General features: G+C 47.0%; 1 protein-coding gene across 6 annotated transcripts in view; it reads left to right on the forward strand.

Annotated features, from left to right (window-relative positions):
* The window catches only part of FAT3 (FAT atypical cadherin 3), a 569348-nt gene that overhangs the window by 522875 nt on the left and 26105 nt on the right, over window positions 1-20368 (forward strand). For all 6 annotated transcript variants that reach the window (XR_014175185.1, XM_081950682.1, XM_081950676.1 and 3 more), the window contains 2 exons: window positions 1427-1584; window positions 11662-12130. Coding sequence is in view for 5 of the 6 variants with exons in the window: in XM_081950682.1 (XP_081806808.1) it covers window positions 1427-1584; window positions 11662-12130 (627 nt within the window). In the remaining variant the exon portion in view is untranslated. The remainder of the gene's footprint in view (window positions 1-1426; window positions 1585-11661; window positions 12131-20368) is intronic.

Genomic DNA, 20368 nt, shown 5'->3' on the forward strand with positions numbered 1-20368 from the left:
GTTAGGACCTTTGTGGCTAGTGGTGTTTTCTTTTCTGTGGGAAACGGGTCCAAATGGCTCTTTGAGTGTTTAAGTTTACCAACCCCTGTCCTAGATAATTTACAGCAAAGTCAACAAAAATAACTCTAAAATCACTTCATAGTTTTTGGGTAAGGATTCTCAATTTCGTACACAAGACTCCCCTAAATATCTTTGTTGTTTGGAATAGCAAAACCCAGTTGTGTTAGGGAAGTTTTGGAAGGACATAGCTTGTGGGCAACAATCTATGTCTGGTTTACTAGACTGCCCCAGTGTTATCCTTCAGGAGTGGGGGTGAAGCAGGGTCACACTGTGTTGCCGATCTAGGACAACTTGCTGTGGCCAACGCACTGCAGAACAACTCACCACAGGACTATTCAATATGAACTAATTGCTTTATTGAGGTACTTTTATTATTGGTAACCACGTTTTCTTCAAAATTATTGTAACTCTTGTATTTTTGCATTGACTGCCTTTATTTTATTATTATTATTGGCCACCGTTCCACCAAAATTAATTTAACTTTTGTATCTGTTGAATTGTCGCACAGCGAGTTGTCTCACAACGAATTGGCCATGGCAAGTTGGCTGCAATGAGTTGGCCGCAGCGAGTTGTCCCATTTCACGTGTTGCCATTGAAGCCCTATCCATGTTGATGTCACCAGCACACCAAAAAGGGTGGAGCTCGCGGTCGAACATTGCTTTTGTCGTTGCAATAAAAATAACCCAAAAACCCTCCATCCTACCCCACAATATTTGACTTGCAGTCTTGTTCATTCACTAGCAACAGATTAGTATTGTTTTATGCGCAGCAGTCATTCTTATTAAGAAAGAATAGATGCTGCTTTGTTAGTGCATCAATCTTTTATCAGCATAGGACAGGGGTGTCAAACTCAAGGCCTTAGATCTGACCTGCGGGGCCACACTGGAGGCAGCAAAAGACCGGCTCGTGGTGCCTCTCCCGGCAAAAACGGAGGTCCAGAGGGCCGCCCTCCCGGGCTCTATTTTCACTGGCAGAAAGTTGCAGGAGGCCGTCGCAGCCGGAAACGGAGCTCGGGAGCCTGTTTTCATTGGCAGAGCGCTCTGGCCACCACAGCCTCCCACGACATGAATGTCAATCTGGCCACGCCCCCCTCCCGGGCTCCCCGAGTTCAAACAGAACCCTGATGCGGCTCTCAATGATACCCCTAGCATGGGTTGTGCATACTCCAGGGGCAGGTTTTTAAACTGTCGGAGTTGCGTTATGTTTTTTGTAAGATTCTTCCTTATCTGCCTTGTTAACCGAGCATCTTCCTTAATTAACTTTCTTTTCCCCCACTTTGGTGTAAAAGATTGAATAATCTCCAGTGTTTGGTTTTAGAAGGCGCAAAATAAAACTTTCTCATCTTTTTTCTAAATGGTTATTTCAGGACACACTTCCCTGAGCTTCGCTGGGAATAGTTACATCAAATATCGGGTTTCTGAAAATAGCAAGAACGAAGAATTCAAATTGGGCCTCCGTCTGAGGACTCTGCAAAGCAACGGAATTATCATGTACACCAGAGCAAATCCCTGTATAATTCTGAAGGTAATTAAAATCGGTTTTATCTTGTCCCCCAGGTTGGTTTTTTTTTCTTTCTTTTTTTCTGGATTATATGTTTTTCTCTCTTCAGGCTCAATTGGAAATGTTCTTGTTTCAGCAAGAAAAAAATCCACCCTTTCCAGTTTTGAGAGTGATAAAAGAAAGAAATCACAGTTTTAGCTACTGTGATGGAAATGTAATGGAAATGAAGACCATGGAGTAGGGCCATGATGGTGAACCTGTGGCACATTTGCCAGAGGTGACCCACTCTGTGGGCATGCGCGCCATGGCCAGGTGCTCTTCTGGTTTATGGCTCACACATGCGGGGAAGCCAGCTGGTCTTCGCGGCCGCTGGGAAATGGCCTGAAAACGGCCCAAAACACAGGCTGTTTTCCGGGTTGGTTTTAGACTGTTTTCCGGCCCATTTTCAGGCAGGTTTTGGCCTGAAAAACGATGCAAAAATGGCCTGAAAACGGTGCGAAAAACGGCCTGAAAAACAGCCAAAAAAACAGGTATGCGCGCACCGGCCAGTTGGTCTTTGGGTTTCCAGCACTCCGGCACGCACACACGCACCTGCGTTCTGATTTGGTCCCTCGGTGCCTAACAGGTTCGCCATCCCTGGTGTAGGGCCTCCTGCTTGGGCAGGGGGGTTGGACTAGATGACCTACAGGGTCCCTTCCAACTCTGTTAATCTGTCTAAAAGGGGGAGGGGAGGAGTAGAGTGTTCTGTATGAGGTAAACTGAAGTAGCTTTGTAACAGCTGTTGCAGTAGGTGTTTTAAAACTATGGGGGAGAACGGGCCTTTTATGCAGAAAATCTTGAGTTTAAGGCCTCGATCTTTGTGATTTCATCAAGATCAGGTATGTACAATGTGAATGGTGTAGACCACAGGTGTCAAACTCAATTGCTTCTCATGACGTATTGTGACTTTGTTTGCCTTTGCGGAGCCGTGGTGGGCATGGCCTGCAGGTGACGCATGCGCCCATGGGCTGCCAGTTTGACAGGCCTGGTGTAGACCAGTTGAGGTAGGCTAATAGGACTCCCCAGTTTCCTATTCTGTGCTAAAGGGACAGTATACAATTTGGTATACAGGCCGGTCCTCGACTTACAACCATTCATTTAGTGACCATTCAAAATTACACAGCACTGAAAAAAGTGATTTACGGCCGTTTTTCACACTGATGACCATGATAGCATCCCCATGGTGCAATGACGCGATCAAAAGTCAGATGTTTAGCAACCGGTTCACATTTACGACGGTCGTAGTATCCCGGGGTTCATGGGATCACCTTGTTATGCAATGTCAATGGGGAAGCCCGATTCACTTATAACAGCCATGTTATTAATTTAACAACTACAGTGATTCACTTAAGAACTATGGCAAGGAAGGTCATAAAATGGGGCAAAACACATTGACCAACTGTCTTGCTTATTATTAGCAAAGGAAATTTTGGGCTCAGTCGTGGACTACGGAATTTCGTTTGCTCTGATGCTAAGCTCCTTTGAGGGTTTTGGAAGGCAGAAATTTACACAGATTGTTTTTTTAAAAAAAGCAAGTTACAGATCATGCAATATAGATAACAATTTGCATATGCAACCAGGGGTGAAATACAGCAAGTTCTGACAGGTTCTGGAGAACCGGTAGCAGAAATTTTGAATAGTTCAGAGAACCGGCAAATGCCACCTCTGGCTGGCCCCAGAGAGCGGTGGGACTGGACATTTTGCAATATCCTTCCCCTGGAGTGGGATGGGAATGGAGATTTTGCAGTATCCTTCCCTTGCCATGCCCACCAAGCCATACCACGCCCACCAAGCCACGCCCACAGAAACAGTAATAAAAAAAATGAATTTCACCACTGTATGCAACCCAATAGCATCATATGTCCTAATCCACAAATGCCACCAACGTTAACATGGTTGGTTGGTTTATGCCCGGGTATGATGTTCGAAACCATCAATTGTGGCTTAGTGTGATGGGTCAATTGTACTAGTATGGTTTGTATAACAAATTGTGATAAAACCCATAATTAAAATTCCTGGTTTGGGTTAATTCAGAGTCAGACTGTGCTGAAGTTGAGTGGTTTATTGTTAATCCCGTCAGCTGTATGAGTGGCGCAGTGGTTAGACTGCAGTACTGCAGGCTACTTCTGCTGGCTGCCGGCTGCCTGCAATTTGGCAGTTCGAATCTCACCAGGCTCAAGGTTGACTCAGCCTTCCTTCCTTCCGAGGTGGGTAAAATGAGGACCCAGATTGTTGGGGGCAATAGGCTGACTCTATAAAACCGCTTAGAGAAGGCCGTAAAACAGTATATAAGTCTTAAGCGGTATTGCTAATATCTCATGGACCGACTATAGCCAACGCTGATTAAACATTTTATGCAAATATACGCCTATAAAATACGTACATTCCTGGAACAGAAGTATTGGCGTTTCCTGGCCACTTAAAAACTTTCCCCAATTAAGAGCTTTTCTTGAATCTGTTCTGGCAGGAGCTAATTCAAACACACTTCAAGCCACATGGTACAGTCCTACCTGGGGGAAGTGCTAATTTACTAACACATAAAGGGTCAAGTTCCTCCAGCTTATGGTTTAGTTCAATTTACGCCTATTTGCTGAAGCCACAGGCGCAAACAGTAGCCACGTTCAACCATAAGCAAAGCTAAAATGGTAACAGCACCTATTGCAAAATACGGAGCAGGCTCCTAAATTCTCAGCCCGCTTTCGTTCCAGACATTCTTCTTCCTTTCTTTCATTTCTAGAGAAAAGCTTTTGGAGTAATAAACCCAAAGAGTAATTTTTAGTAACCCCTTATTACGTGGGTCATTGCCATTCCTGGTCTCTGCTCATTTATTCTAACTTTTACGATCAAGTTATTGCAATACAGTGAATTTCTCACTTGTAGAGCAGAGCACGGACTGATAATAATAATAAAAAGGACAAAATATGAATTTCTTCAAATGCACTTACTTTTGATCTCTCTACAAGTAGTAGCACCACCACCATTACTACTACTACTTCCTCCTCGTCGTCGTCTTTCTTTTCCTTCTTCTTCTTGTTCTGCTGATTCTTCTTCCTCCTCCTTTATTTCCTCCTTCTTCTCCTCCTTCTTCTTCTTCCTCCTCCTTCTTTACTTCCTCCTCCTCCTTCTTCTTCTTCTTCCTCCTCCCCCTTTATTTCCTCCTTCTCCTTCTTTTTCTTCCTCCTCCTCCTTCATTTCCTCCTTCTTCTCCTTCTTTTTCTTCTACTTCCTCCTCCTTTATTTTCTCCTTCTTCTTCTCCTTTGTCTTCTTCCTCCTCCTCCTTCTTCCTCCTCCTCATCACCCTTCACTTCCTCCTCCTCTTCCTTCTTCTCATTATTATTATTCACTTACTCCTCCTTCTCCTCCTCCTGTAATAAGTGTGGAACGGGTAGTCCTCAACTTACAATCGCAATTGAGCTCAACATTTCTGTTACTAAGAAAAACAGTTGTTGAGTGAATTTTGTCCAAAGGTTTACGACCTTTCTTGCCACAGTTGTTAAGCGAATCACTGCAATTGTTAAGTTAGTAACCAGGTTATGAAGTGAACGTGGCTTCCCCATTGACTTTGCTTGTCAGAAGGTCACAAAAGCAGATCACACGACCCCCCCGCAGGACATGGCAACCGTCATAAATGTGAAACCAGTGGCCAAGCATCTGAATTTTGATCATGCAGCCATGGGGACACTGCAATGGGTCATAAGTGTGAAAAACAGTTGTCATTTACTTTTTTCAGTGTTGTTGTAACTTTGAATGAACTGTTGCAAGTCAAGAAGTATCTATAATAAATATATTGGTCAGTCTATACCTGGGGTGGCAAACCTATAGCACTTTGTCAGGGCACATGTGCGCGCTGGCCAGCTGAGTTCAGCCTTTTTAAAAGCCATTTTTCGCCCTCCCCAGGCTCCAGAGGCTTTATAAAACAGCCTCCACCGCCCCAGAGGCCCTCCGGAGGCTTCAGGAGCTTCCCTGAAGCCTCCGGAGCACAAAATAATGGTCCTATGGGCAAACCAGAAGTTTGGGAAAGGACTTCCGATTTGCTCCTAGGGTCAGTTTAAGCCCTCCGGAGGCTTCAGGGACCTTCAGGAGGCTTCCCTGAAGGCTCCAGAGGAGTGAAAATGGCTCTACAAATGTTTTCAGTCCTTCGGAGGCTTCAGGGAAGGTTCCTGAAGCCGCCGGAGGGCTTAAATCGACCCTACGAGCAAACCGGAAGTCATTTCTGGTTTGCTCGGAGGGTCGTTTTAAGTGTTCCGAAGGCTTCAGGGAAGCCTCTGGACGGTCCCTGAAGCCTCCAGACGGCCTCTGGGGGGGGGGAGGCTCTTTTCGCCCTCCCCAGGCTCCTATAAAGCCTCTGGAGCCTGGGGAGGGTGAAAAAATGGCTTTTAAAAACAGTGAACTCAGCTGGCCAGTGCGCGCATGCGCGCTGGCCAGCTGACAGGGCGGCGCCTCGCGTGCCCTGACAAATGGCTCCGCGTGCCACCGGTTCGCCATCACTGCCCTATACCGTTTCAGACAAATGACTATCCAACATCTTAAAGATTTCCAGTGTTGGGGCATTCACAACTTCTGGAGGCAAGTTGTTCCACTTAATTGTTCTAACTGTCAAGGAAATTTCTCCTAAGTTGCTTCTCTCCTTGATTAGTTTCCACCCATTGCTTCTTGTTCTACCCTCAGGTGCCTTGGAGAATAGCTTGACTCCCTCTTCTTTGTGGCAACCCCTGAGATATTGGAAGACTGCTATCATGTCTCCCCTAGTCCTTCTTTCTCTTAAGCTAAACATACCCATTTCCTGCAACCATTCTTCATATGTTTTAGCCTCCATATAAGTATGTCTGGTCAGATAATAAATTTACATAGTAGAATACAATTCAGATGACTGTGTAGTAGTCATCTGTTACACCAATCAAGCCTGCCTGAAACATTCATTGCTGAAACAGCGAAAAGCCTTGGACGCCATCCCAGCGTGGCGGGAGCCGTAGGAAGTAATATTTTAATAAATCGACCCTTTTGCTCAAACGATCCTGAAATGTAATCCTTCTAACTCAACCTTCCCCTGGATGGGGTGGGGTGAGGCAGTCTTTTTGCATTCAGGAGCTGTGACTGCAAGCCTTGGGGGGAAATCCCCGAAGGACCATTTGATGGTTTTATTACTAATGCTGATATGCAGATATGGTTGACATCCAAGCTACCTTTGCTAGGCTAATATTCCCCCAAAAATGATTTATTAGGGCCGTTCATCTCATTCCTCCTATTTGGTGAAGCAATGAAAGGGCACCAATTTGTGGATTAAAAGTTCCTTCCTTCCTGCCTGCCTTCCTGGCCGATTTAATGACTGCCTGTGTAGGTGTGCGTAGGTGCATGGACGTCTGTATGAATTATTGATTCGCGGGGGTTTTAATTTATGCCTTGGATTTGCTGCACGTGTCCGTTCGGAGACCTTAGGCTAAAATCCAGGGATATGGAACTTGGCTCAAGGAGAAGCAACACAAGAACAGAAAGTGGGAAGACAGAATATCACTTTACATATATTGTACCTTATATACTTACTATTGTTTAGCTACTATATGTTCACTTATCTTCACTACATTTTATCTTATCACTATATCCTAACACTTCTACTACATCACTATATTGTGTTTCCCTACTTCTTGTTTCTGCCCTCTAACCAGTTACACCATTTGTTCCATGTTAAATAATATTCCAATTTCTCCTTTCCTTGAATTTCTTTCGTCAGCTTGTCCATCTCTGCGCACACTTCAGATTTTTCTTATCGCCTCATCTTCCTTTGGTACTTCATTGTTTTCCCACTTTTGGGCGTACGTTATTCTAGCTGCAGTTACGATGTGAAGGATTAGGTATTATATTTCTCTACTGTACTTTTTTGTAGTGATGCCCAATAGGGAAAAAAAAAAATCCAGTTTCCAATCTATATAATTCCCTGTTATTTCTTCGGGCCACTTTTTCATTTTGGTCCAATATTTTTTTCGCCATCTCGCGCCTCCACCATAGATGATAATATGTCTCAAAAAGTTCTTAATTTCTCTTGTGAAGGGTTAAACAAATGGCCCTCCACCAACTAGTACAGCTCCACCTCAGGGGTGGCATTCAAAAACGTTAGCAACCGGTTCTCTGGTTGCTAGATAGGCGTGACCATGGTGGGCGTGGCCAACTCAACCTCCTGCACCATGGCGGGGGTGGTGATGTTGCTTTCCTTGAGCCTCTGGGAGGGTGAAAACGGCTTCCCCCGCCTCCGGAGGCCAGGATGGGCATGGCCAACTCAACATCACTTGTGTTAGGGGCGCCTGTGGTAGCCCGAGCACTCTGCCAGCGAAAACAGGCTCCCGAGCTCCGTTTTCAGCTGTGACAGCCTCCTGCAACTCTCTGCTGCATGCACACGCATACACCCAGCTCTGTTTTTGCTGGAAGAAGCACCACAGGCTGGCCCTTCGCTGCTTCCACGGCGGCACTACGGGCCAGATCTAAACACCCCCCCCCCCAGGCCAGATCCTGCCCCACGGGCCTTGAGTTGGACACCCCTGGTGCGGAGCATCTTGCAATAGTCTGACTGTTGGACAGTGTAATTGCTATCAAATGTAGAAATTCGGCCAAGGCAAAATAGACGGATTATACACTGCTTCCGTTGGAAATCCTGCAATGGTTCCCAGCTGTTTTCTGCACTTCAAGTGTTTGTTTAACCTTTAAAGTTCTAAATGATTTCATGCCGGGCTATTTGAGAGCCCATCTCCTGCAGGTTTCTAAAGATGCAGCCATTGTGAGAAGCTGGCATACCGTCCTTCTCTCTCTGCCAGGAGCCTCTGCGGGAGGGAGAAGGAGGGCTCTGAAAATTCAAGATGGCCTGTTCAACCACAGAGTCAAAGCCTTTACACCCTTTTTTTATATGCAGGTAAATGCTAATGGGATGCAGATAAAAGAGGCGACAGAACTTCAGTCACCCAGTCATGACTGACGTCTCGGTATTTTGGATGCACACCCCTCCAGGGAATCTGTCTGCCCTCTTCCTTTAGAACATCTAAAAAGATGGCTCTTATTCATCAGCCCTTTAACAGATAGCGACTTGGAAGGGAGGGAGGGAGAGGGGGAAGGAAGGAAGGAAGGAAGGAAGGAAGGAAGGGTTCTGACCGAGGCTTCCCGAGAGCATGAAGCAAACTCCTGGTCCTGACAAAAACCTCTTTTATTAATTTGCTGTGAATTCTGCTCATTCACATCCAGCAAAGTCTTTCCAGGGAGGATTTACAGTCACGGACCCTATCTGGCTTGGAGAGCTGCCAGGCTGATATCTGCAAAACTTGGCAAGGAGTCTCGGAGAGTCACAAACCAATTAAGCGAACTAATTGTCTCCTGCAAACTCCACTCCCCTTTCGCTCCTTTTTTATTTCCTCTGGGAAGGGCCATTCATTGTCCACCTGCGGCCTTACTCCCAAGTTGACCCCTGTGCATCAGCTGTTCCCTTTGTTTGTCAACTGCGCAGGCACATACCGCCAACAGGCTCCAGCTGTTCTTCTGCCTCATTGATGTCTGACTCTGAAGGCAGCTGATAACTGGCTTATGGCCCTGGCCCCTTCTCTGTCTCCCACACAGAGCCCTCATCAGAGCCTTCCCCAGACTCCAGGACTGGCCCAGGTTCCTCCCCAACCTCTTCACTGTCCGAATCTGCTGTCAGCTCCACTGGCCGCTGGTTGAACCCAAAGTTTATGTTGCTAAGTGAGAAATTTGTTAAGTGAGTTTCGCCTCAGTTTACGACTTTTCTTGCCACGTTTGTTAAGTAACACAGTCGTTAAGCGAACCTGGCTTTCCCCCTTCACTTTGCGTGTCAGAAGGTCGCAAAAGTTGATCCCAGTACTGCAACCATCATTAATGGGAGTCAGTTGTCAAGCATTTGAAGGTAAATCATGTGACTACGACCGTCATAAGTCTGCAAAAATGGTCCTAAGTCACTTTTTTTCAGTGCTGTTGTAACTTTGAACGGTCGCTGACAGTCGAGGACTGTCCGTAGCCAGAACAGGAGCATCTGAAGACAGTCCGTACAATTCAAGTCAGATACGTTTCCAGATTATTTGTTCGTTTTCTTGTCCTTTCTGTATCTCTTCTCCTTCAGGAGCTCCTTGTGATGCGTTTAATAGTCCATCCACCTGTATGGCTGAGAATGGACTGGAACAGGTGGCCCACGTCGATCCAGCTCTGTTGTCCCTTCACTGTCTGGCTTTTTGTATTTGCCTCCAAAGCAGCCAGCATGGCCAAGTGTAGAAAGAAGCCTTCTCCAGCTCAGATTCAAATTCAAGTGAAAAATGCCTTCTCATAAATCAAGCAGAGGCTTTCCAAAATATCAGCTTCGCAACCAGAATCCCTATTTTGAAATGCATGGTGTGTCGACATTGTCACTCGAGAGTTAAGAATGAATTCTTAAGGAATACTGGGTCAGTGTAGAAATTAAGAGGGGAGGGATCTAATTTGTGGAAATAGCCCCTTTAGCAATCATTAATAATCAATTTATTGTGCTGCTTTTAGGACAGAGTCCACCTGGTGTTATATTACATCATTGCTAACTCTAGATTCTCATTCTCCCTCCCTCCCTCTCTCTCTCTCTCTCTCTCTTTCTCTCTCTCTCTCTCTCTTTTCCCTGCCTGTCTGCTTCCCTCCCTCTCTCTCCTCCCCCCCCCTGAAGAGATGGCCTTCAGAGGCGGTCCCATTATCATCAAGGAACTACATCTTAACATAAGGTTCTCTATTAGGCCATCAAGGCCTTAGGGGGTTACCAAGTTTTGATTTGTAGACTGCCTTCTTCCTAAGGGAGAGAAGAGAATACTTTGTCATCCTCTTCCCTCCAAATCAAAAGCATGTGTCCTAACCACAAATGAGGAAGGAACTACGTTTGAAAGCACACCTTACTAATATCCTAAACCATAGAGTACTGCCATGCAGGAGATTCGCTCCTGTGTTTCTCATAGGACTAGGCGAACCTAAAAGGTCGCCCAGAAATGGCGCCTGCACACTCGTCGGGGCCACGCACTGCAAAAAGCCGAACTTCCAGATTCTAGCGCACATGTGCTGCTGACGATCACCTGGCTAGCGCTCATGCGCAGGCCGGTTTTCACGAAGGGATCACACTCCGGAAAAGCTCCGGGTTCTAGCATGCATGAATAGCTGAGAATCAGCTGGCCGGCAGGCAGGCGCACACCAGTTTTCGACACTGCCGCATGCCCAAAGGACGATCATTCGTCGTGTCTGCATGCACGCCAGAAACCCGGAAGACAAACAGGCAAGACCGCGCGTGCCGGGCGAGCGACATGGCTTGGTGTGCCACTTTGGACACGCTTGCCGTAGGTTCACCATCACAGGACTAGGACAATGAGCAGCCCAGGTATCCATGGCCTGAGAAGCATGGAAAGCCATGATAAAAGCAGCACTTCATTTAATGCTTGAATAACAAAACAGTCCTTTGGCTCAGAGATAGACCAGGGAGCAAAGCTTACATTGTCGGTTGTTTTGCAGTAGGCTCCATGTGACTTCAGCTTGGTAAAATAAAATTTTAAATACCGGATTTTTAGGAGTATAAGACGCACCTTTCCCTCCCCCCCAAAAAAGAATGTGGAAATGTTGGTGCGTCTTATACACCAAATACAGCCATTTTTGGCCTTCCGAAGTGTCACCCCCCACCCCCCGCATCCCATTTTTGTGGAAAAAAAAGCAAAAAGTGGGCCGTTTTTTGCAAAAACGGGGGTATTTTTGCCTTCCCCCACCCCCCAGAAGCAATCTGAAGACTTCAGCAGGGCAGGGGGGAGGGGAAAATGCCCCCATTTCAGTGAAAAACGGGGGCGTTTTTGCCTTCCCCCATCTCTGCTGAAGTCCGCAGAGTGCTCCTGGGGGCCGGGGAAGACAAAAACTTTTTTTCTTACTTACCGCTTCGAAATCTTAATTGGTCTTATACACTGGTGCGTCTTATAGTCCGAAAAATACGGTAAGCTGGTTCAGGAAACCATGCCAGGACAAGTGGTATCTCCATTGTTTAACAAGCTCTGTTTTCCTGACATTTCGCTTTCCGTTTGCAGGTCGTGGACGGAAAACTGTGGTTCCAGTTGGACTGTGGCGCTGGCCCGGGCATCCTGGGGATTTCAGGCAGGACTGTGAACGACGGGAGCTGGCACTCCGTCTTCCTGGAGTTGAACCGGAACTTCACCAGCCTCTCGCTCGACGATAGCTACGTGGAGAGGCGCAAAGCTCCCCTTTACTTCCAGACCCTGAGCACGGATAGCTCCGTTTATTTCGGAGCCCAGGTTCAGGTGGACAATGTCCGAAGCTTAACAGACAAGAGGTCCACCCAGGTTTTGAGCGGCTTCCAAGGCTGTTTGGATTCCATCATCCTCAACAACAACGAGCTGCCGCTCCAGAACAAACGCAGCAGCTTTGCGGAGGTGGTGGGACTAACCGAACTCAAGCTCGGCTGTGTGCTGTATCCTGACCCCTGCGAGCGTAACCCTTGTCAGAACGGAGGAACCTGTATCAGTGTGCCATCTGGGGGTGAGCATTCTCGCCTTGTTCTTGGGGTTTTTCAGAGTGAGGGGATGAGCTTAGTTGACTCCTGGTGGCGTAGCGGTTAAAAGCGCAGCATTGCAGGCGAACTCTGCCCACAGTCTAGAGTTCGATCCTGACTGGCTCTCGAGGTTGAGAGAGAGAGAGAGAGAGAGCGCCATGGTGGCGCAGTGGTTAGAATGCAGTATTGCAAGCGAACGCATTGCTCCTTGCCAGGAGTTCGATCCTGAGCGGCTCAAGGTTGACTCAGCTCTTCCATCCTTCCAAGGTGGGGTGGTAAAAGATAAAGGTACCCCTCGCACATACGTGCTAGTCGTTCCTGACTCTATGGGGCAGTGCTCATCTCTGTTTCAAAGGAAAAGACATCTCCGTGGTCATGTGGCCAGCATGACAAAATGCCGAAGGCGCACGGAACATTGTTACCTTCCCACCAAAAGTGGTTCCTATATTTCTACTTGCATTTTTACGTGCTTTTGAACTGCTAGGTTGGCAGAAGCTGGGACAAGTAACGGGAGCTCACTCTGTTACGCGGCGCTAGGGATTCAAACCGCCAACCTTTCTGATCTAAAAGCTCAGCGTCTTAGCCACTGAGCCACCAAGTCTTAAGTGCCATTGCTATGGACTCAGCCTTCCATCTGTCCTTCCCAGATTGATAAAATGGGGACTCAGATTTGGAGGGGGGGGGAATATGCAAATAATGCTTACATTTTGACTGCCCAGAGAGTGCTGTAAAGCACTATTGGACGGCATATAAGTCTAACTGATATTGGTCCAATGCCATCAGCTTTTCATGCCAACCCTCCATCCATTTGCCGATTGATTTTCAGCTGCAGAGAGAAATTGGAAACATCCTACGTTTCTTTCCGCGCAGCATTAATTCACAGAGCCGCCAATGGCATAATATATTCCATCTATCTTCAGTCAGACGTATTGACTTATCGTGTGTTGGGCCGCATCCCGCAACTTCACAATAATTCTTTGCACTCTTAATTGGTCTGAGTGTCCCTAAATCACTCTTTCTGTAGATGATTGATTGGGGCTCTGCCCCGCAATCAATCATTCCAACGGTCTCCTAACCCAGTCCAAGATGCTGGGCTCTGGACCCATCCAACTTTGGCAATGGTGATGATCACAGAGATAATGATTGGTTGTTTGACATGACAACACATCTATTGATCACAGAGCCTAACCCTCTTCCTAATGCTATGTCTCCTATACCTCTGGGAGCACTGGATATAATAGGTAAAGGTTCCCCTCGCACATATGTGCTAGTTGTTCCCAACTCTAGGGGGCGGTGCTCATCTCCATTTCAAAGCTGAAGAGCCAGCGCTGTCCAAAGACGTCTCCATGGTCATGTGGCCGGCATGACTAAACATCGAAGGCGCACGGGACGCTGTTACCTTCCCATCAAAGGTGGTTCCTATTTTCCTACTTGCATTTTTACGTACTTTCGAACTGCTAGGTTGGCAGAAGCTGGGACAAATAATGAGAGCTCACTCCGTTATGTGGCGCTAGGGTTTCGAACTGCTGACCTTTCTGATCGACAAGCTCAGCGTCTTAGCTACTGAGCCACCGCGTCTCAATTGAGTATAATAATTTCCCTTTATTCTGAGCCTGTGCTGTTTTTTGGACCGCAGCATGAGTAACGTGCCATGAAGAGAGATTAAATATTTAGCCTGAAGAAGAGGACTTTGATGGAGACTATGGCACTGTGGGGAGTAAGGAAGATAAAAATTTTACTTGCTGGAAATATGGAAGAATGGTTTCCTAAGGGAAAGGGACTGAAATGTCCGGAGCGAGCAGATAGCGTTCGAAAGGGATTCAAGCAGATTCCTTGTACTAAATGGAATATAAGACTATAAGAGCTGTGGTGGCGCAGTGGTTAGAATGCAGTACTGCAAGGCTACCTCACTGCTGACTCCAGGAGTTCGATTCCCAGCGGCTCAAGGTTTACTCAACCTTCCATTCTTTCGAGGTGAGTAAAATGAGGACCCAGATAGTTGGGGGCAACACACTGACACTGTAGCTTAGAGAGGGCTGTAAAGCACTATGAAGTGGTATATACCATATTTTTCAGTGTATAAGACATACCTTTTTCCCTCAAAAGGAGGGTGAAAATCTGGGTGCATCTTATACACTGAATACAGTATTTTTGGCCTACCGAGACCCTGCCCCCTTTGCAAAAATGGACGTGCAGAGGGTTTGGGAAGCTTGCAAACTGCTCCTGAGGGCTGGTGAAGCAAAAGTGAGTGAAAAATGGGCCATTCCTCTGCATGCCCTTTTTTTCTTTGCGTATTTTGCTCGTTTTTGGCAGTTTTCATCCCTAGCACTGCGTAACAGAGTGAGTTCACATTACTTGTCCCAGCTTCTGACAACCTAGCAGTTCAAAGCGTGTAAAATGCAAGTAGAAAAATAGGAACCCCCTTGGGTGGGAAGGTAATAGCATTCCGTGCTATAGTTTCTGTAAGCAGAACAATAAAGATTAGGCTAGAAACAACAGCAGAATGTTTCCTTCCTGCCTTCCTTACAGGATTAGCCCTGTAAAGTGGGGGGGGGGAACCAAAATGAGATTCCTTCCAACAACCGGTTCTCCGAACTGCTTAGAAAGTTAACAACCGGTTCTCCCAAATAGGTGCGAACTGGCTGAATCCCACGTCCCCATCAGATGTGCCAACATGGAATATACTGTAGAAGCACAGTCCAATGCTCGAGTGTATTTTTACGGAAAGTGTGTGCCTCTGCTTATACTTGAAGCTCATACCAATAATTTTGCATCTAATCCTACCGAAACAACTTTCTCCTTAGGGAAATAAGGAAATGGTATTCTAATGCATAAATTGCTTTGTGGTTAATCCCACCTGCTAGAAACAAATTCTCAGTGGAATATGATTTTTTTGTGTGTGCGTTATTGATGAGCTCACCACATCGATAATCCAATATGTCTGCAGTTGTGAGCGTGCATATCACACCAATGAATATATTGCATATTCTATCATGTTTTTCCTACTCAATACCGGTGATCCTCGACTTAACGACCGTAATTGAGCCCAAAATTTCTGTTGCTGAGCGACATGGTTGTTCAGTGAATTTTGCCCCATTTCACAACCCTTTCTTGCCGCCGTTGTTAAGTGAATCACTGCAGTCGTTAAGTTAGCAACACAATGCTTAAGTGAATCTGGCTTCCCCCGATTGACTTTGCTGTCAGCCAAAGATCATCCCATGACCCCAGGACACAGCACTCGTCATAAACATGAGTCAGTTGCCAAACGCCTGAGTTTTGATCTGGTGCCCCCGGGGATGCTACAACGTCCATAAGTGTGAAAGACCGTCATAAGTCACTTTTTTGCAGTGCCGTTGAAACTTTGAACGGTCAGTAAATGAACTGTTGTAAGCGGAGAACGACTTGTACAAACAAACACAGGCCATCTTGTACTAGTCCCGGGATGGTGAACCTATGGCATGCGTGCCACGGGTGGCACACGGAGCCATTTGTCAGGGCACGCAAGGCGTTGCCTTGTCAGCTGGCCAGCACGCATGTGTGCGCTGGCCAGCTGAGTTAAGCCTTTTTTAAAGCCATTTTTCGCCCTCCCCAGGCTCCAGAGGCTTTATAAGAGCCCAGGGAGGGCAAAAACAGCCTCCCCCTCACCCCCGGAGGCCCTCCGGAGACTTCATGAGCTTCCCTGAAGCCTCCGGAGTGCAAAAAACCAGCCTTGCGGGCAAACCGAAAGTTTGGGAATGGACTTCTGGTTTGCTCATAGGGTCGGTTTAAGCCCTCCGGAGGCTTTAGGGAAGCCTCCTGAAGGTCCCTGAAGGCTCCGGAGGACTAAAAACGATCCTACGAGCAAACCGGAAGTCACTTCCGGTTTGCTCGTAGGCTCGTTTTTCGTCCTCTGGAGGCTTCAGGGAAATTCCTGAAGCCTCCGGAGGGGTGGGGGAGGCTGTTTTCACCCTCCCCAGGTTCCTATAAAGCCTCTGGAGCCTGGGGAGGGCAAAAAAAGCATACAAAAAATGGGGGGGAGCGCCTCTCATGGGTGTATGCGCACTGGTCACGCATTGCATTATAGGGTGCGGCACGGCCATGCACGGCCCCCCTGAGCTCCCCCGGCTTACGGCACACGAGTCAAAAAAGGTTCGCCATCGCAGTACTAGTCCTCTATAGCTTTGAAGTTGTGGGAGCTTCATCCCTGGAAGCTTTCAAGAAGAGTCTGGACTGTCATTTGTCAGAAATGGTGTAGGGTCTCCTCCTTGGGCGAGGGGTTGGACTAGATGACCTACAAGGTCCCTTCCAGCCCTGTTATTCTGTTAGATTACTCCAATCTTACGGGAAACGGACTCCGGGATAATGCTTGGTGGAAAAAACAGTGGCAATGTCCAGAGGCCTGAACACGTAAGCATTAGCACCATTAATAGGAAACATCAGAACATGCAGCTAAGGCAACGTTGTCCGTGTAAAAAGTTCTCCATTTGCAAATATGAAATCTGGGAGGCTGAGTGCATTTGATCTTGCAAGGAAAGCCGCCAGGGTCATCATTCCAAAGATGCAGAAGCTTTTAAGGAAAAAGAAAAAAAAAGAAAAGCAAAATGCATTTATTTATGTTTCTGAGCCATAAAGCTAAAACCCATGCTTAATTTTCCTTCGGCATAGTATAAATTATCTCTCTCCCCACTCCCATAAATAAGCAAAATAAACGGGGGGAACTGGCTCATCTTGCCGCTCGATCTTGCTGGATTCAAAAAATAGCCTGATGTTCAAATTTAAACCTTTCGATACCAAATCATTTTAATATAATTCCCTTTTCTACTTCGTCCCTCTGCGGATTGAATGCTTGGCTGCAAGAAAGGAATATCTTTTCAAATTAAGGATCTCTTTTATTAGGAAGTAGCGGAGACAAGCAGTTCACATCTGAAGCAGTGGTGGGTTCCTCTCCCCGTCGCTACCGGTACGGTGCTCACGGGGCCGCTCGTCCTTTTGTGCACACGCATTCACTGCACATGCATGCTCACTCCACCACCCCTTCAACACCCAGTTGCTTGTCGGAGCTCGCGAAGGCGCCACACGCTGTGCGTGCGTGTGCAATTGGCCAGTTGCTTTAAAAACCAGTATAGAATGCGGGCAGGCGGGTGGACCAAACGGGCCATCGTACCGGTACGCTATCAGCTGCTCCTGGCTACTACCAGTACGACTGTACCGGGCCGTACTGGCTGAAACCCACCACTGATCTGAAGGGTCCATTTTATTAGGAGAGATAAGACAAGCAGCTTGCATTCGGATGCATTTTGCTGCTGTGTTTTATGATCTAAAGCTAGTTAGGCTGCCTTGCGTTACTGCTGCTGTCGGAGAGCAAGTGCCCTGAGGGGGGTAGCTCAGCTTCCTTACTCCTCTCTGTTTTGCACCATGTTTCTCTCCGTTGTCTCTTGTTAGGAAATTTATTTCCTTGGGCTTTTCTTTCACGCTCTCAGCAGTGTATGTAAATAAAGAATTGTAATGGCGCCATAATTCTAAAGCAGCAGCCTTTAACGATATATCAGCCGGTCTATAAGACAATCAGCTGCCGCAGCAGTAGGAAGCTTCCTTTCCGTTCCTTCCTCCCTCCCAAGCAAAATAATTCATTAGCCCCAGCAATCCCTTGTATTTAAAAAAAAAGTGTATATATAATTGCCATATTTTTCAGAGTATAAGACGCACCAAGATTTTGAAGAGGCAAATTCAAAAAAAAAGTTTTTGCACTGTGCAAACCTCCCCCAAACGGCCCATTTTTCACAAGAACGGACCCGTTTTTTTAATTAAAAAAGCCATGAATAGCCTTTAGGATGCTTGTAGAGTGCTCCTGGGGGGGGGGGAACCAAAAAACGAGCAAAAAACAGCCTGTTTTTTAATGAAAATGGGCCTGTTTTTTCATCCAAAAAGGCATGGATAGCCTTTAGGAGGCTTATAGAGTGTTCATGGGGTCTGTAGGGGCAAAATTGAGGAAAAAACGGTCCTGTTTTTTGCTCATTTCTGCCCTCCCCAGCCCCCAGGAGCTCTCTGAAAGCCTCCTAAAGGCTATACACAGCCATTTTGGTGAAGGGGGCGGGGTTTGGGGAGGCGAAAATGGCTGTATTCAGTGTATAGGATGCACCCAGATTTTCAGCCTCTTTTTTGAGGGAAAAGGGTGCGTCTTATACTCTGAAAAATATGGTAAGCTGAGTTCAGCAGAGCCCCCCTATTACAGGGGTATCATACTCAGTTTCATTGAGGGCCGCATCAGGGTTGTGTTTGACCCCAACGGGGGCAGGGGGGCGTGACCAGCCTGATGTCACTCCTGTCGGAGGTGCCTTTGGTGGCCCTAGCGGTCTGTCAGCGAAAACAGGCTCCCGAGTTGCGTTTTCGGCTGCAACAGCCTCCTGCCACCCTCTGCCCGTGAAAATGGGAGTTCTGGAGGGCCATTCTATCAGCTCATCGATCAACAATGTTGGCTAAAAGAACAGGCCATTGTTAAACTCTTTTCACACTTTACTTGGTGACTACCGAGTGGATCGACAGGTTAAGACTGCTTTGGAGAAGGCACAAAGCCTGTGATGGCAAACTTTATGGTACATGTGCCAGAGGTGGCACGCAGAGCCGTCACCCATTGCTCTTCCAGGTTCTGAGGCGCTGGCCAGCTGGTCTTTCATGCACGCGGGATCGCCGGAAACTGGAAGAGCAGCCAGCCAGTGCGCATGCATGTGCCGGCCGGCTGCTCTTCCGGTTTCCAGCGCACGCATGTGCACCAGCCACATGGTCTTCCAGGTTCTGGCATGCATGCATGTGCGAAGACCAGCTGGCCAGTGCGCATGCGCACACCAGAAAACAAGGGGAGCTGCCCTGCTCACACATGCGCACTGGGCGGCTGCCCTTCTGGTTCCCAGCACACATGCATGCACGCTCCCGTTTTGGCACTCTGTGCCGAAAAGGTTTGCCAACACTGCACAAAGCTAACTTCGGGCCCGAGAGCCTGTTTCCAGATTTTACACTTTGCAACTGAAATCCATGTGAAAGTCACCTTTCAGCACACATTTTCAAGCCTACTTTGTCCTCCAAAACACGTGCATCACTCGACAGTCCTCCACTTACGACCGTAATCGAGCCCCCAAATTATGTGGCTGCTGTTAGGTGAGTTTCGCCCCATTTTACGATCTTTCTTGCCACAATTGTTAAGCAAATCACTGCAGTTGTTAAGTAAGTAACACAGTTGTGACGTGAATTTGGTTTCCCCGTTGACTTCGCTTGTCAGAAAGTCCTGCCGAAAGTTGCAGGAATTGAGTATGGCCGGTTCTAGAGAAGAGACTGACTAGGGGGTGACATGGTAGCAGTATTCCAATATTTGAGGGGCTGCCACAAAGAAGAGGGGGCTATTTTCCAAAGCACCAGAAGGCAGGACAAGAAACAATGGATGGAAATTAATCAAGGCGAGAAACAACCTGGAATTAAGGAGAAACTTCCTAACACTGAGGAATAGAATCAAGATTACGTGAAGGGTTGATACCACTTTGTAATGCCTTGGTAAGGCCACACTTGGAATAGGGCATTCAGTTTTGGTCACCACGATGTAGAAAAGATGTGGAGACTCTAGAAAGAATGCAGAGAAGAGCAACAAAGATGATTAGGAGACTGGAGACTAAAACATATGAAGAACGGTTGCTGGAACTGGGTATGTTTAGCTTAAGAGAAAGAAGGACTAGGGGAGACATGATAGCAGTCTTCCAATATCTCAGGGGTTGCCCCAAAGAAGAGGGAGTCAAACTATTCTCCAAAGCACCTGAGGGTAGAACAAGAAGCAATGGGTGGAAACTAATCAAGGAGAGAAGCAACTTGGGAAAAATTTCCTGACAGTTAGAACAATCAGTGGAACAACTTGCCTCCAGAAGTTGTGAATGCTCCAACACTGGAAGTCTTTAAGAAGGTGTTGGATAGCCATTTGTCTGAAGTGGTGTAGGGTTTCCTGCCTAGGCAGGGGGTTGGACTAGAAGACCTCCAAGGTCCCTTCCAACTCTGTTATTCTGTTCTATTCAATGGAACAACTTGCCTCCATACGTTATGAGGGTTCCCTGTAGGTTTTTAAGAAGAGACTGGACAGCCACTTGTCTCAAATTTTATAGGGTCTCCTGCTTGAGCGGGGGTGGAGGGGTGGGGTTGGACTAGAAGACCTCCAAGGTCTCTTCCAGCTCTATCCTGATTGATTGATTGATGCCTCTTCACACTGTGTA

The sequence above is a fragment of the Natrix helvetica genome (genome assembly GCF_964273705.1).
Source record: "Natrix helvetica genome assembly, chromosome: 4".
In the NCBI taxonomy this organism is placed as follows: domain Eukaryota; kingdom Metazoa; phylum Chordata; class Lepidosauria; order Squamata; family Natricidae; genus Natrix; species Natrix helvetica.